Genomic DNA, 18493 nt, shown 5'->3' with positions numbered 1-18493 from the left:
TGCAATACATCACTGCTCTGATGACACATAGTCAGCTTAATAAATAAATAAATAAATAAATTAATTAATTAATTAATTAATTAATAAGCGTATTGTTTCGGGTCCCATACTACTGCTACACAGTGCTACATCTGTTGTGTGTCTTCTAATTTCTGACAGCAGGACATGGAGCGCCACAGTGTGAAATCCTTCCTTTTTTTACTTATGGGTGTTATTTTTGTGAATGAAATGTCCTCGAAGTTAAGAGTATTTGGTGATTCTGACTTGGAAAACTCCAAAGAGAAAACCTTTAAGAACAGTTAAGAGAAGTTTAACCCTTTTGCATCCCTTCAAAAAAGTTGCTCCAATGTCCTAACAGGACAAAAATGTCTGCATCAAAAACATACCTATCCAATATTTATTAATGTACATCATTTTAACCCTTTGTAGTTTACAAAACAAAAGTTTGTTTACATAATGCCTCCTTTTTTCTTTCATAAAAGTTTCTTTTTTATTATTTTTATTTTTATGTGCCGTGCCAGTCTTGTTTTTATGTGTGTGAGTGTCTATTTATTTATTTATTCGTTTATTTAACAGGGACAGTGTATGGCTCTCAGCCGTACCAGAATTAGCTACAAGCTAAATTTCATCTGTAGTCCCTGGGCAGGAACAAATAACATACAACTAACACAAACAAACAAGCTTTTCAAACAGCAACAACAAAGTTTCACACTCTGTATTTGGGATACAGCTTATTATAGAATTGTTATAGGAGCAGGTTGAAGCTCCAAAAATAACAAAACTCATACCCTTGCAAAATTCTGTGCTGTATGCATCAACACAGCCAAATGACCAAAAGATAATTACATTTAAAAATTAAAAAGCTAAAGATTTCCCTAGTGATGCACAAGGGTTTAACGCATGAAAATGTTCTTTCATGAGGCCCAATGTAATAATGCAATCAGAGAAAGTGATTAATCAAAAATGTGATAATGTTTTAGGCTGTTGTTAGTAGTGATGCTATATTGCAATATACTGAGGTGTTTCCATTATTCTCTCCCCATCTAAAAAGGTTAGGTGTACCTAATCAAACTGCTAAGTCCAAACACTTTTATGTTGATGCAAAACTTGTGACAAAAGCAAAAATTCAATCTCAAACATTCACCTGCAGGCACTGTCCATATCATTTACTTTAATCTTTTATTATTACACAGAAAAGGCTCAAATGACTCACTTGATGCCAACTTTCCGGTTGATGAACCCGCTGGACAACTTCTCCTTCCTGTAAGCCAGCTCCTAAAGTACAAACCGGCAGAGAACAACACCAGAGAATTAGGAGACAGCACAAGAAATCAATTCCACATTTAAAAAAAATAAAAGGACAAAACTAGGGCCGGGACTTTAACACGTTAAGATTAATTAATTACACAAAAATTTACGCGATTATACTGGAGCACAAACTAGCGTTCATGAGTTCAGACAACAACAAACCACAGTGAACATGAAGGAAGAAGCTGATGAGACCTTTGGTTGGCCCCGTTGATGATGGGACATTTAGTTACAAAAAACCAACGGATGGAAGCGTCGATAAGAGCATGGTTGTGTTGCTATGCAACAAGGAATTCACATATCACCGCACCGCTAGTGTGGTAGCTAGCGTGGATTGTGTTTTACTTAAAAAACCAAAGTATTATAGTTTACAGAAGGTCTACCTACCTATAGGCTACCTGAATTTATGAAATGTACTATATTTCTAATTATGCTATTGCTACACTTAATGGCAAAAATTGCACTGGCCTGTTGGACTTGAACAAAAATAAACAATATTTTTGTTGCTTAAGCTTATGTATTCAGTCATTATTCAATGGTGTACTAAAAATCCATGAGAAAAAAATTACTTCTCACTGTTCTCAGGTCAAATATTTATATGCGATTAAAAAGGTGATTAATTTTGATTAATTAATTGCAAAGCCTCTAATTAATTAGATTTTTTTTTTTTTTAATCGAGTCCCGGCCCTAGACAAAACACAAGATGAGTATATAGTGAATACAGTACTGGGTATTTGCAGAGGTTTCCGTCTGGGTACACCACCTCAGCCTCCTCCACCCTGAAAGAGCAGCAACAGCAAGAAATATCAATATCTCAGTGTAATGATTATTTATGATGGAAGTGGGTTTAAGTATTCACTTAAATATGAAGGGAATAAATCAGAATCTTGGACTGTGTTCTGCTGAGTTCAACTAACAGGAAGTTAAGAAGTAAATGAGCAAATCTTTGAATCTGAAGATAAAGCAAAAAGACTTTAAATGAGGTCAAGCCGATGCATCCGACAGCTGATGAGAAACAGCCTCGGTGACATCACTGAGCAGGGCGCGGCCAGAAGTTAACAGGTTTACAAACCACAGAGAGCAGTGCAGGAGCACTTTCTGCAACATCACGTGTGTCGTGCCTCTGAGCAAGTATTTCACAATAGCCAGAGAATGGAAAGCTAGTAGTGAAACCAGATATGTGACTTACGTGAAAGGCTGCGAGCAATACTCGCTGAACATGGTCACCATCATGTCCAACACGATCTTTGCCTGAAGAGAACAAGAGAACAAGTTAGCTTTCCATGAGAACATTGACTGAATGATATAAATAGGTTTTTCTGTTCTCTCTCTCTCAGTTGTACCTTGGTCAGGTCTGTGGCTGTGCACTCAATAAACACATTCTTTGTGTTTAGGGTGATTTTTGAATGGTCACCTGAAAGAGGAAAAAAAAAAGAAATTGCTTGATGGAAACCAAATACAGGGGATCTTGCTCAGCTGTAGCTCTCTGGTGAATGGTCATTTCGTAATTGTTTGTCAAAATCAATACATATTCACTGTATCTAGCAGATCACACATCAGCTGAGGTCATTTGGTTTACTACAGCATTATGGACCCCAAATAAACAGATTTTACTTGCCGTAAACAGATCAAAATTATGCCGAAAAACTACATTATGACGACAATTTGCACAATGTCTTCGTCAGGTCTTTCCGCAAGATAAAAACTTTTAAAATTCTTCTTTTTTGAATGGAGTTTGGAGCAATTAGAACGAACTTATTCAGGAATATGTCAATGCGAAAAGGCTTATAGGCTTATTGTCAGTCGCTCTGGACAAAGGCGTCAGCTAAATGACATGTAATGTAATAAAGTAATAGTGGCACGTGAATTTCTCAGAGTTTAAATTTTTCAACTTAATCGAATGATGCAAATATCCCATCATTCGATTTGCGCCTTTGCATTGACTTTGTATGCAGCATCCCTGAAAAATGTGCCTCGAGTGTGGAGTAAACACAGCAAAATACTATTTATTTTTTATTTTCTGAAAAATAATTTAGAGAATTGGCTGACAATGTAATTCATTGTTTGTATAAATTAAATATTATTTAATAAAGTTTAATGTTTGAGAAAGTAGTTCTCTGGGTACATTTACAGAGGTGAAAAATCGGTACATAATCCACATAAATAGGGTCTATTTTCTTTCCAGCTAAAAGAAAAAAGATGATATCTGCCGCCATATAGGTTAAAGATAAATATTCCCGCTTTAAAATCAGTAACAGCATCGGTCTCAAAAAATCCCATGGTAAGGGTGGGTCGGTATAACCAATTATTAGTATTGAGGGAAGCATTGAACATTATAAGACAGGTAAAATTCTGAAGTAACTTTGATTTTGATGACATACACACACATCACATACCCATTACAAAAAAATGTAAACTAACACTAAAACTAATAAAAACTAAACTAAAACTAAGCATTTTCAAAAAACAAAAACTAAACTAAAACTAGCAAACTCACTCTAAAAACTAACTAAAACTAACTGAATTTGAAAACAAAAATTCACAACGAAATTAAAACTAAAACTAATTAAAAATCCAAAACTATTATAACCTTGGTGCAGACAGAGACATACTCACCGTTGATGATAGGAGGCATGGACAGGACAACACCATTGCTGTCGTAGATGACGGGGTACACTGGCTTGTCTTCTATAATGTGAAGGAAATGCTTCAGGTGGCTGTCTGCCTGTAGGAGTCAGGAGAACAGCATACAGTTAGTGCTGCTCAGAAAGAGAATCTGCTCTACTAACCAACATTCAACAATCAGCTGTTAACCTTGTAGAGGCTCATGAGCTGGGTGGCGGTGTACTCTTTGGTCTGGTTGAGGGGTTTGAAGCTGATGTCTCCCGGAGCTTTGGCTGTGTATGTGAAAGGACCAGAGATGGTGTCCAGGTCATGGGTCCCGATGGCCACCAGGCTCCTCTTCCTGCATGAACAGCAATCTATCTTATTATTCAAATATTTTTATTGGCTTTTTATGCTGAAAACACATACAACACAATCAACAAGACCGCAAACAGCAGTCACAAATATATGGAATGATAATAATAATATTATAATGATAATAATAACAATAATAAAAACAACAATAACAAAACAAAAATAAATAAATAATAAAAGTAAAGAGTACAAATTGTAACCCATTACAGAGATTGTGAGTCAATTAAGTAGTAGTCTCAGTGTCCCTAGCCGGGAATTCCAAATTGAAGTAGTTCAAAAATGGCTGCCAAACATTGTAAAGGCAATCTATCTTTACAACAGCTACAAAAAAAAGGATCAGTGCACTGCAAAAAAAGGTGTGTCTAAAAACAAGATAAAAACACTAAATCTGAGGGAAATGATCTTGCTGCATGGACAGATAATTTCACTTGACAAGATTTCTTAAATTAAGATTATAAATCTAGAAATAAGCATGTTGAACTCTTAAAACAAGATAAATTATCTAAAACTTCTAAATCTAAAGTTTTTTTATCTTGATAGGAAACAAATAATTTGCAGTGCACTCTGCTCGGGCCAGTTCATCGCTGCTTGCAGCTTTAATTTATCTTGTTTTAAGAGTTTATTTCTTATTTTAAAGCGTTCAACATGCTTATTTCTAGATTTAATAATCTTAATTTAAGAAATTATCTGTCCATGCAGCAAGATCGTTTCCCATTTAGTGTTTTTATCTTGTTTTAAGACACACCTTTTTTGCAGTGTGGTGATGATGTGACCTATTTAGAGGAGAAGCCTACATTTCACTGTCAGGTTCACTGATATGAAGGAATGTCACTTCTTTTTTTGATTCCAGCTCAAAAACTCACTATATTGGCAATCTGTGAAAGTTGCCACAAATTTGTATTTGTGTTGCCGTTAAAAATCCAATTTTGGTCAGACTGTAATGACATCACTGTATATAAACTGAATATCATTTTTAAAATAATTGGCAGATTAACTGATAATAAAAATTTTAACCCTATCTCCTATAATTTCCTTAAAGTTTGCACTCTGTTGCCACTTAATTTAGACATTTGCTCTGTAACACAAGTGCCAGATGCAGTTGCTGCAATATTTCACAAACTTCTTCAAGTAGTAACTTCTTCAAGCTGGGATTTTCATTGTTTACCACGTCATTAAAATTCCAGTAAAACTCTAAACAAATCATGAATCTGCAACAGGACGTGGTAGCATTTGTGTGTTGCTTCCATTGAACTGTTCGAGGCTTGTTCATAACGTAAGTTAAGCACTGGAAGCATATTCAGGTTATTCAGGTTGAACAGTGCAGGTGTACCCAATGAAGTCACTACTCACTTAGCAGAGAGTGACAGATGCATTTCAGGTATGTGGTTGTACTAACAGCTAATCTCACCTGCAGATGTTCTGGTGAAGTTTGTCCTGCAGCTCGATAAAGCTGTCATAGCGCTCCTGTGTGAAGGTGATGTTCCTCAACACTGCTGCCACAGCGTGGGGTCGCACCGCCGCCGTCTGCACCGAACAAACATACATTAGTCAGAATAAGTGATAAAAAGTGATAAAAATTCCTAATAATAATAGCACACACACACACGCACACACTTTTTAAATAAAAATAATAAAAATTCCTAATAATAATAATATATATATATATATATATATATATATACACACACACACACACACACACACACACACACACAGTACAGGCCAAAAGTTTGGACACACCTTCTCATTCAATGCATTTTTCTTTATTTTCATGACTCTTTACATTGTAGATTCTCACTGAAGGCATCAAAACTATGAATGAACACATATGGAATTATGTACTTAACAAAAAAAGTGTGAAATAACTGAAAACATGTCTTGTATTTTAGATTCCTCAAAGTAACCACCCTTTGCTTACTAGAATATAAGACATGTTTTCAGCAGTGATTTCACACTTTTTTGTTAAGTACATAATTCCACATGTGTTCATTAATAGTTTTGATGAATTTACAATGTCAATAGTCATGAAAATAAAGGAAACGCATTGAATGAGAAGGTGTGTCCAAACTTTTGGCCTGTACTGTGTATATATATATATATATATATATATATATATACATACATATATATATATATATATATATATATATATACACACACACACATACACATATGTATTGTTTAAAATATTCAGTATTAATATTTTATTTTGTCTGTGTATGCTTTAAGATGGTATATTATGTATCTTGTAAAATTAGTATAACCAGTAAAGTTCAACACATTAAATGTAGCCGAATTTTATCTGAAACATAATACATTATAGTAAAACTGTGACAGGGAACATTTTATTGTACAATTACTGCTTTTACTTTTAAGGCTATTTATAGGCTACTATAAATACTGATATACTTTAAAGTCAGGACTTTTACTTGTAGTAAACGTTTGCCGCCGTCTGCACGGAACAAATATACATTAGAATAAGTGGTAGCTTCAGGGCACAAACCGCCATTAAACTTTGAATGTTACCACCCACCTCCTTTGTAATAATCAGCCTCTGAGGCTCCCCACTGGCTGGGCTGACACGTCTGTAGCGAGGTGCCTCCAACCTGCAAAACAAATACAACCTCTATAGCAACAGTGAAGCAAGTGTGCATGCACTACACCCACAATGGAGAAGGCAGCTTGTATTTAAGCAAACCTGACACAATCGAAACCCCCACCCAAATGGCGCAAACTTTCAGTCATTCACGGAGCACAATTTGCATCTTTGCATTGACTTTGTATTTAACAGTACTGCAAAAATGTGCTCCTTAACACATTATCCATCATGCTAACTTTGCTTAGACTGCAGCAGCCACAGCAGTATTTAAGCTCTGTCATACAGGACACCACTCACTTATTCTTGAAGACCTGCAGTCCACGGACCAGCCCCTCCAGACACAGCAGGTCATAGCGGTTAGCTGGTACATCGATCTTGTACAGGATGACCTCAGACGCTCCTGATGCTTTGGAGTCCCCCTGCTCTCGGCTGATTAACTCCTTCTCCGAGGTCTGAAACGGGGTCAGAACCGTGTCCATGGTTACATGTCAAAGCTCAGTGGATGTTTTGGACACAAATATACAAGGGTGGTTGACGTAAAAAATGTGAAAAACAGAATAATTCAAAAAATACATGTCAAATGACATATAATTATATTCCCTTATATGTGAATAATTCAAAACTGAATGTGTCCATTTCTAATTCTTCATATATTTAGCCTATTATTAACTTTTGGTGTGGTAGTCCTAAAATGTGTCCACCGGTGCAACAAAATAAAGAATGTCATTATTTAATTCAGAGAATGTTGGACAGATAAGAAAGATAAGCCCAAGGCATATTAGTTATGAATATTTTTATCAATTTACATTATTTTCAATGATCAATCAATGTAAATTGATAAAAATATTCAGATAAATACTTAAACTGCGTTGCACCAAAGGACTACCTTAAGACGACCAGTTCCAACACTGCACGGAAATAGTAATATTATGAAAATATTTGAGACAGAACTGATCTTGTGTGCAGTCCACCTGCTCCAGAGATTCTTCTGTCCTTCCTGATTCTGGAAGGACCCCTCTCAGTAATGGGGTGGTCACATTAATGCCTGTTTTATATCGACATAATGGCGTTGCTCCAGGAGGACACCAGTTTTGCGGACAAAATGTAATGTGTCATAATAACTCTACATAGGGACCTTAACACTTATATCCTCTAGATGCATTAAGTAAACACTCGTATGACATGCGTTCAAGTATTTTAATGTATTTAGATTATTTTTTCATTAAATTACAGTTGTTTTAAGATAAGTAATGCTACCTAGGACAGTTGCACCGGTGGACAAATGTCATGTTCAAAACAGAATATTTGCATAGTTGAAGAACGATACTCATTGTTTGCAGATGGATTAGATGTAGAAGAATGAACTGCATATTAAAACATTAATTTTAATGAAATATTATCAAATTTTAGTAATATTTTTCACTGGGAACACAAAAATTGAGCGTCATGTGAACCACCCACAAGCAGAGCTTTCTCACATCGGCCAATGTGACTCATTAAACACAGGTGTAAGGGATTATGAGGATACTCACAATTTCATCCAGCTCCAGCCCAAATTCAAAGCACAGCTCGTCAAACTCTTCATCAGCTAAAACAAAAACAAAAAACAGATTTTAAGATTAAAGAATAAAGAATAGAGTTTAAAATCATTCATCATGAAGCATGATGGTGTGCCATGGAATCTTGTGACAACCATACACTATCAATGCAGTATTGCAGCTTCGTAGAGGCTTCTAAAAATTAATGTTGTATATACATGTACGGTTTGTGGCAGTAAAAAAGGATGCAGTTTCATTAAATTTAGGCTACAAACGTCAACGTTACTACTGGAAGTGACATAATTACATAAAACCATGGGGCACGCCTCAGAAATTATTCAAACAAGTTATTAAATTCACAAGTATTACATTCATTATTACATTCATACAGTCCATTCCCTACTCACAAATTTAAATAGTGCATTCTCAAATGATACTTGAAATATATTTTGCTATTCAGCTTATGTATATTAAGTACATTATGACCTATTAGCATTATGGGTAGGTTTCATTTAGACTCAGTAGGCTGTTTCATCTTCATAGTAAGGCTCAAAATAAGGTATGCGGCTCCATTATGATATTTTTCTCTTTTTTTGGTCAACAATGGCTCTTCAGTTAGTAAAGGTTGCCGACCCCTGCTATAGGTTATATTTAAGTAGCCAGCGGGTCCTATCCTCTCCTGCGGGTCCTGAATGTGATATGCAAGGTGTGTCCAGATAAAAATGTCATGGTTTCCCCTCACTTATATACAATAAATATTTAATAAACTTATTAACTTAATAAAAATAAATACACATTTGTTTAAAATGTATAATTTAACAGAATATAATCAAATATAATGTTTTTTAACAATGTATAAAGAACAAAATCGGAATGAAAATTGATGAGAAAAAAATGGTTAGATGTTAAAGTAATAATAGAATCACTTGCATTAAAATATGTGTATATTTTAATAAAATATATTTTGGTGATACCTGCTGCCCTTGAGCATATTTAAGTGCTTGCCAAAGAAAAAGAAAAAAATGTTGTTGTTTTTTTTATTTAAAAATGTGTTAGGGTAATGCATTTTGCTCACAGTGCCTCTAAAAATGTCATAAAATACCTTAAAATTTTTTAAATAGATTATACATTCATATTAAACAGTGACTTTAGATTGTATATGTTATAAAGGGTCAAAGTAAATGTGTATTCAATGCTCTTGGATGGATGGATGGATGGATGGATGGATGGATGAATTGAATTGAATTTATTTTATTTGATAGGGACAATGCAGTTAGCATAGATACAGGACATGCATCTGATGTGCTGCATACAGAGATATAGCTTCAGCTAATTTTCAACTCCCGTCCCTAGTTGGGCTTTTACAACTACATACAAAATCACAGTACTATAAAAATCCAATATACAATTACACCATCTACAAAATAGAATAAAATTACAAACAATTACAATATACATTTACCCTGAGAAAAATAAATAAATAAATAAAATAAACCCTGTATAAATATAGCTTAGAGTTTAAAATCATCATAAATCTATACAACAATAAGGAGAAAAGAAAGAAATAACAGAGAAAAAGAAAGAAAAAAAAAAGAAAAGGTGGATGGAAGGATGGACATTTCAATGTGGCTTCTAATGCATTTAATGTCAATTGTAATGTCTTGTTGTAGCCAATTTTTCATGTGTTTTACGCCTCTGTGAAGCACTTGGGATGACCTTGTGTATGAATGGTGCTACAGAAGTGAATTTGCCTTGCTTTGCCTTACAGAAACAGCTTTCAATAGCTTTTTCAATATATTTAAGGACCCTGCGGGTCCTGAATGCGCCTGCTCAGATTTAAATGACAGAAGCCGGGGGAAATGATGCAATCACGTTGACATCCGATTCAGAGATTTTTACATTATTTTCTCACTGCCACAAATATCAGCAGACATGAGTTCATAGTTAGACAGAGTTAGAGAGAATTGTCTTTAAAATAAATGTATTGTGTCAGTTAAAAGCCGGATAAGTGACGTTATGTTAGCAGCTGCTGCGATGCTAACTGTCAGGCTAACGGTTTCACACACTCTTCTGACTTCCTGCGTCTTTTAGAGCAAAAACAACATTTAATAACCAGGCAGATAATGTGTCCATTACTTGAATATGTTGTAGACATGACTTACTGTATGTTCTGCCCAAAGCTTTGAAGAGAAGATCCCTTTTTACTCCAACAGTCGGCATGCTGGCTGCTAATCCTCCTCACCACAGTGGAAAAGGACCCCAGCAGCCGGCTGCGCCTGTCTTGGCCGCTGCCTGAGTGAAATAATCCAGTCACATTAGAAACCAATGTGATTAATTCCATTAGAAAAATTGTCTATTGTCCTAACAGAGCCACATATAACATATTACAGACAATAAGCGTTTCTTTTTTTTCATGGTTTATTAAGAGAAGTACATTTCTGCATAATATATAGATAAGAAAGAGTCCCAAAGCATAGATAATCCTTCATTTATTTATTTTGTGTGCTTGCTTGCAAAAGCACAACGAATTTAGGTCGCAAAAAATCGTATTCTGTAGACAGAAGTAATAACACACCGATCCCGATCAAACCGCACGTTTTGATATGTAATTTGTCCTGCAACTCTTCAAGTTGTAGGACTAGTAGCGGGACGAAATTGCGTCCATTTGTCCTAGATACTTGTTTGAGGTGTCAAACAATCAAAATTTCTTTAGAAATTTTCTAGTTTTTTATTATTTTTCTTTTTGTTTAGTTTTGTATCAAAATATATTTTAGCTGATATATAAATAATCCAAATAGTGGGAAAATACACACACTGTAAATAAAAATAATAAAAACTCCTAATAATAATAATAGTACACACACACACACACACTTTTTTTAATAAAAATAATAAAAATTCCTAATAATAATTTATATATATATATATATATATATATATATATATATATATATATATATATATATATATATATACACACACACACATGTATTGTTTAAAATATTCAGTATTAATATTTTATTTTGTCTGTGTATGCTTTAAGATGGTATATTATGTATCTTGTAAAATTAGTATAACCTTATTGAGCAGTAAACACATTAAATGTAGCCGAATTTTATCTGAAACATAATACATTATAGTAAAACCGTGACAGGGAACATTTTATTGTACAATTACTGCTTTTACTTTTAAGGCTATTTATAGGCTACTATATATACTACTGATATACTTTAAAGTCAGGACTTTTACTTGTAGTACTTTCATGAAGTGGTATAAGTACGTTTACTTCAGTATTTTCAATAGAGAGAGCCCTCACAGTGGAGTGTTCCTGGTGAAAATCAAATAAATATTGCTGTTATCCGACACATCTAGAAGTTGCCTAGAAACCACATTTTCAAGGATTTTAGACAATAAAACAGAGCTAAAGATGGGAAGCAGAGAATCAATAGGTGACAGGAGCTGAATGTACTTTGAATAATGATGCAGACAAAATGAAAATGTATGAGAATTCACTGGCATATCAGATGACTGGACTATCAGGATTTATTTTAGTGATTAGCGATTTTAGTTTATTTTAGTGTGGTTTAAAGAGCAGTGTCACATTAAATATTTGTATTGTTAGCTATGAAATGAAAAGATTCTGCTTGAGTCATCTGACTTGTTGCTTAGTGGTTAAAACTAATGACAGGAACATTCCAATCATGAAATGATGGATTAACCATATGCTCCTATTAGTAATCACATGATGGAGTGGTGAGAATAAAGGATTATGATTACAACCCTGAGGACAAAGTGGAGACAGTAGGCAGCAGGTCTTTAACATTTTTGTTTTTTAACTATTCACCTCAATCTACAATCTGATTTTCTTTCTGTCTCTGATATTTCACACTGCCACTGCAGGACACTGCAGACTGAGTCATCACACTGCTACCGTCACGCTTTCTTCACTGCATCATTTTTTCAGTTCATATCAATACATCAGTCAACATGAAATGAGTAAAAGTTTTTGACAGAAAAATAACAGCAATTCATTACAGAATAAAGGCAATATATTATAATATTTTACATCAGATTCCCTCTGGTTCAGACTCCCAGATAACATTATCAGCATCAGCATTGTATGCCATTTCAAACCCACTCATAGCCCAAAAAATCTGGATGACAATGTGTGTGTGAAATACGAGGAGGTAAATTGTCATCTGACATTTGGCAACCATTTGTGCATGTGTGTGTTTTTGGCCAGGTTGGGTTGTTTTCATTTGCACCATTGGTTCAAAGTAGACAACTCCCAGTAGGACATGTGTCAAGATACAAGTAGTTCTGCATGGCCGGGGCTAGAATGGGGTATTCTGTAAAGTTTTTTAATATACAGTAAGTGCCGAGAACAGTTGTGGTTCACAGGGACGGTTTTCAAAACGCACTATGAAATAGGCAGGGATTAAAGACATATGTATTATGATAAACTCCAGCTCTATCTTCCAAGTCTATTGCAATGTTTATGTTTTACCTGTTATGCATTTCTACTCTTTTCTTGGGCAATTTTATGTTTAAATTTTATTTATAATGGTGCTTATTTTGTCTTTCATTCCCATTTGATCACTGTACTTTACATCTTACACTTGTAGACAAGTGAGATTCAGTCCTTTTAAAAGACAACATAACAAAAAAATATGTAAGTAAAAGGCAATGAAAGACACATTCATAAGGTCAGATATCATCTAGAAAACCAAATGCCTCAGGTAATATGGACCCAGTACCAGATGCCCCCTTGGATCTCATATGAACTCATAATATATCAAATTATTTCTCATTTTTATCTAACCCCGAGGTTACTTCATACTTCATTGATCCCGGGAGAGTATATAAACTTAATAAAAGCTTTAAAATATTCAGACTTAATAAATTGTATACAAGCTTAGAGAATATACAAGCTTATAGAATATTCAGACTTAAGAAAATATACCTGGTAAGTGACAATAAATTATAATAAACAAAGTTGTGCTGACAGATTAAAGTCTGTGTTCAGTCTATTGACTCTCTTAGGGGGGAAATGAACAGTCTGATAACAGTTATTCAAATAATGGCCTGAGTTCCTACCTGGTGGTGGCCCCGCCCCTCATCACACACCTGTGTCTCATCACCTCATTGACTCTCTATTTAAACCCTTTGTGTTCTTTTCCCCAGTGCCAGATTGCCAGTGTACCATGTGACCTACTCGCCAGTGTTTTTCCAGTGTGGTTTTTTGGTTTTGACCCTTGCCTGTTTTTGGACTCTGCCTTTGCCGTCTCCCTTTGGATTGTTTGCCTGCCTTACCTGACTGAACTCCCGTGAACCAAACCTTTGCCTGTTATTAAAGACTGGTTACCTCCTGTAGCTACTCCAGGGTTCTGTATTTGAGTCCTGTATCTGTGCTGTGTAACAAAAAGTTTTTCTTTTTGCCTAAATCAGTGGTTCTCAACCTTTTTTCAGTGATGTACCCCCCTGTGGAATATTGTTATCAGCCAAGTACCCCCTAACCAGGGCAAAGCATTTTTGGTTGAAAAAAAAAAAAGACTTCAAAACAGAGCGCTGTGCCAACAGTATCTGATTTATTTAACTTTGGAACTGATAAACATACAAAATTCAAACATTTGGAAAAAAAAACAACTATTTCAAACATTGTAAATGTTAATAATCCATGACTAAATTTATTGCAAATATTTCTCATCACTAAAATATAGTGATTCAAACTAATGGAGTGAAAACAGTGACCAAATAACCAGTTACAACTATAAAATGAACCATTTAAAACTCCATAAATGTGCAAAGCACTGCTCATGTGTAGTGGTCTCTTGAACTATTTAGAAATGTTTTTTAATTTTATGATCATGAAATTGAATCGCCTACTGAATATAAAAATAATTTTATGAACTTATATATTTTTTTTATATTTTATTTTTTTCTAAAATATTTATCAAATAATTATCTTTAAAGGATTTTTGCGTGGATGCTACTGTTTAAATGTATATTTTAAAATCTCACGTACCCCCTGGAGTGCCTTCACGTACCCCCAGAGGTACGCATACCCCCATTTGAGAACCACTGGCCTAAATCACCTCCTCATGATGCTGGCCAACTCTGGTAAAATCGCCAAAAAAACCTGAAAAAATGTCTTGTGCCATTATGTGTCGATTTGTGATTTCTGAGTTTGTGCCACTGTGCGCGCGCGTTTCGGCTGCGCGTGTAAATCATAGGCTGTGTAAATGTGCCGTGCGCGTGGCCTCTAGCTCCATCTGACAGTTAGTAACCCTCGAGCCAGCCCCTTGCACGCGCCACCTCCACGAGTCCAATCATAACGCAGGGAAAGCCTCTCCTCTCCTTCTCTCTCCTCCCCTCTTCTCCTCTCCTCCCAGCCCGTCATCCATCCTCACACAGCGGCACGACGCGCGTCTCACTTCCGGGCTCACACTGCAGAGTGCGACCGTTTCCATTACAGAAGGTGGAGGCTGAGAGTGGCTCTGTGACCTGCTGCTACCTGGATAAACACACACCTGTGGTAAGTGTATTTAAGTCATGTCTTTACTATTTGTACCCAGATTTGCGGGATGCTGCAGATGCGTAAAGTTGTCCAAGATAGAAATAACTCTGGAAGTAAATCAAAATTAAAACCAAAAGAGAAGTTCTATGTTGTTGAGTTTAGTGTTGTACGGTGCACTTACTTGCTGTAGTCAAATGAACCGAAGTGTAGAAAGAGTTGCACGCCACAATGAGAATAAAATGGGAAAGAGCAGTCAATATAAATATATTTTGTGTTCAGACATTCAGACATTGTGTTCAAAATGACAATTTTGCCGTTTCTATTAGATTACCTTCTTAAAGACAGCCTATAAACGCCCATGGTTGATGTGTTTTGGATGAATTTACTTTGTATTAGTAGCGCCTTAACTATTATTCTGATACGGATTAAATCAAAGTGACAGCTGTCAAAATGTCGCCACACAGGTTGAAATATCTTGTTTTGAAAGTCTAAACCGGAAGTTATCTTGCCAAAGTGGTTTCATTGACACTCGTTAGTGCTTTTGGATGTTGCAGCTTGAACATCTGTAGCTCATTGTTGAGATTATAATTATTCATATTTTGTGTGTCCTTTTTTCATTAATATAAATAAGGAATAATTAGTAGGTGCCATATGGTTTGCATGTAATAATGTTCAATGTGTGGAGCTTTTATAAACATCAGCACACTTTTTTATATTCATTTTTGGTAGACATAGTTGGTTAAAAAAAGGGCAGAATTTAAATTCTGTGTCACCTCACCACAAGCCTCACTCTTAACTTTTACAGCCTCAAGCTGCTTGCCACTTTTAAGAACTATTAAGTGTATTTGCCCGAAGCAATGGTTATCAAATGAAGCAGAACCAGTAGAGAACTACAGACAGAGATGCTATTGTCTCGCAAGGATGGTCCGATGTGATTAGAAAACACACAGACACACACTTCTTGGAGCCATATATCTTAGAAGTGCAAGTAAGCAGGACACAAGTCTGCATTATTGTAGAGTTATGAAAAACAAAGAGTAAGTTAACTTATTTCACCTGATAAGAAACTTACACTGTAAACAATTGTCTTGTAAATTAACAGTAAAATACTGGCAGCAGGGTTGCCAGCATTCTACTGGTAATTTTACAGTTCCTCTACTGTTATTTACTTTACAGTATGGTTCTGTGATAAAACCACAAACTGAATTACAGTAAAATCCTGCATTTCATTGATTTTTACAGTAGACTAAAACACAGTATAGTGCTGAAGCTAATTGCAATATTGTTGCAGTATACAATGCAGTCATTTTTTGTAAATAGAGCCTATTATTGTCTGAAAGCCAATAACTACGAATAAAGTAAAATACAGCCATTAAAAAATGTGCACAAGAGGAGACTTAGAATATAGAATATATTATATATATATTATATACATATATTCTAATATATTAATATATTAGAATATATATATATATATATATACATTCTTTTTTTTCTTATATATATTTTATATGATATTTTCTAAGTATATATTTTATATATATATATATATATATATATATTATAATATATACACATATATATATATATTTTTATTTTTTATTTTGTTTTCTTTTTTTATTTTTATCGGAAACGGCAAGCTACCTGCAAATATTGCCCAGAATGCATTGTTTTCTACAGTATAATACCTTTTTAACGGAAAACAGTATGTTGCTGTCACAATTTGGCTGTTTTCTTACAGCAATTTGTTACAGTGTAAATTAAACAGGAAAATGGATGTAGTTGCTGTATAAATAAAGTGGGTGACCATGTCTTCCAGTCGTTTATGTCACCATGTGCACACAGAAGCAGAGAGTCTGATCCGCTGCAGTCTGATCCACATAATCCAACCATTTGTTTTGTGCTTTCTCTCTCAATGAAACCACATTTAAAAGTTCAGTTGTTTTGCAAGCAGCAACACTTAATGTGTGCAAATCTGTCCTGCACTCCCACACACCTACGCATATGCACAAACAAACCACATACATCTCTTACTCTTTCTCTCTCATACACACACACACGCTCTGACCCTTGAGACCAAGTCGTGTGTTGCTGCGTCGTTTCACCACAATGGCCATGTTGAACTTTCTGCAAGACTGCAGGCCCGCCTGCTTAGCCGAGTGGGTGAGCGCGCGATGACGTCGGCAAACAATAGAGCCCATTCACACAATCTCTTGAGGAAGCAATGATTCCCTCATACACACACACATGCCTGCTCACCCCACCACTACATAGACCGTGTCACAATATTACTCAATTAATCCAGTGAGAGGAGGCTGCCTGCAAAGCGCCTGCTTATTGCATTAAGCCATCAATTGAGCAACTACCAGGCTACATATTGCTGCTGCTCGTTTCTCATTAATCAAGGTAAGAGATTAGAGTCGAGCCTGCTTGTGTTTTTATATAATGTAAAATGGGGCAGAGACACAGAGGAGTTGGGCCTGTAAATCAGGTTGTGTGTGGTTGGATCATAGACTGTGTAAAAGCCACCGTGACGTTTGATTGTGCACTACTGTTCTGAAGCCTCAAGGTTGGTATTTTGGCTGTCACCATCTTGGTTTTTTGGAGCCAGAAGTAGCCATATTTGGAAAAGAGAGGGGTGCTAAGTTATCAGCTAATTCAAACACGACATAGCTAGTTTGCACACTGCAAAAAAGGTGTGTCAAAAACAAGATAAAAACATTAAATCTGAGGGAAATGATCTTGCTGCATGGACGGATAATTTCACTTATCAAGATTTCTTAAATTAAGATAATTAAATCTAGAAATAAGCATGTTGAACGCTTAAAATAAGAAATTAAGTCTTAAAACAAGATAAATTAAAGCTGCAAGCAGCGATGAACTGGTCTTTTGAGGATACAAACAGTATTGGTATGTGAGGGTGTGTGTGTTATGAGTAAGTGCTTGTGTGTGTGCTTGCATCACTCGTAAGGGTTAGAGTTTTGTTAATATCACATAGTGACCATAGCTCACTAAATTTTGATCATATTTCACAGAAGAGATGGACATCCAAACATCACACTCAAAAAAAAACATGGGCTGTAACAGCCTCTACTCTTATTGTTTTAGGCTTTTCACAGGATTTTAGAACATGGCTGCACTGCAAAAAAGGTGTGTCTAAAAACAAGATAAAAACACTAAATCTGAGGGAAATGATCTTGCTGCATGGACAGATAATTTCACTTGACAAGATTTCTTAAATTAAGATTATTAAATCTAGAAATAAGCATGTTGAACGCTTAAAATAAGAAATTAAGTCTTAAAACAAGATAAATTAAAGCTGCAAGCAGCGATGAACTGGCCCGAGCAGAGTGCACTGCAAATGATTTGTTTCTTACCAGGATAAAAAACTTTAGATTTAGTAGTGTTGGATAATTTATCTTGTTTTTCTTGAGTTATTTCTTATTTTAAGCGTTCAACATGCTTATTTCTAGATTTACTAATCCTAATTTAAGAAATCTTGTCAAGTGAAATTATCTGTCCATGCAGCAAGATAATTTCCCTCAGATTTAG

The 18493-nt window shown here is 35.2% G+C and overlaps 2 protein-coding genes across 2 annotated transcripts in view; one reads left to right on the top strand and one right to left on the bottom strand.

Moving 5' to 3' along the window:
- The window catches only part of farsb (phenylalanyl-tRNA synthetase subunit beta), a 30133-nt gene extending 19436 nt beyond the window's left edge, over positions 1-10697 (bottom strand). Inside the window, exons 1-11 of the mRNA XM_059330702.1 lie at positions 10587-10697; positions 8419-8474; positions 7184-7338; positions 6821-6893; positions 5696-5811; positions 4123-4273; positions 3925-4033; positions 2652-2722; positions 2498-2559; positions 2036-2087; positions 1214-1275 (exon numbers count right to left, since the gene is read on the bottom strand). Coding sequence (XP_059186685.1) covers positions 1214-1275; positions 2036-2087; positions 2498-2559; positions 2652-2722; positions 3925-4033; positions 4123-4273; positions 5696-5811; positions 6821-6893; positions 7184-7338; positions 8419-8474; positions 10587-10644 — 965 coding nt within the window. The 5' untranslated portion in view covers positions 10645-10697. The remainder of the gene's footprint in view (positions 1-1213; positions 1276-2035; positions 2088-2497; positions 2560-2651; positions 2723-3924; positions 4034-4122; positions 4274-5695; positions 5812-6820; positions 6894-7183; positions 7339-8418; positions 8475-10586) is intronic.
- A 4101-nt stretch (positions 10698-14798) lies between these two features.
- acsl3a (acyl-CoA synthetase long chain family member 3a) overlaps positions 14799-18493 on the top strand; it is a 66201-nt gene continuing 62506 nt past the window's right edge. Inside the window, exon 1 of the mRNA XM_059330703.1 lies at positions 14799-14959. The gene's annotated coding sequence lies outside the window, so the exon portion shown is untranslated. The remainder of the gene's footprint in view (positions 14960-18493) is intronic.

This window comes from Centropristis striata, chromosome 4 (assembly GCF_030273125.1).
Source record: "Centropristis striata isolate RG_2023a ecotype Rhode Island chromosome 4, C.striata_1.0, whole genome shotgun sequence".
Lineage (NCBI taxonomy): Eukaryota > Metazoa > Chordata > Actinopteri > Perciformes > Serranidae > Centropristis > Centropristis striata.
Note: the sequence above shows the minus strand (reverse complement) of the source record. Positions and strands in the feature narration are given on the sequence as shown.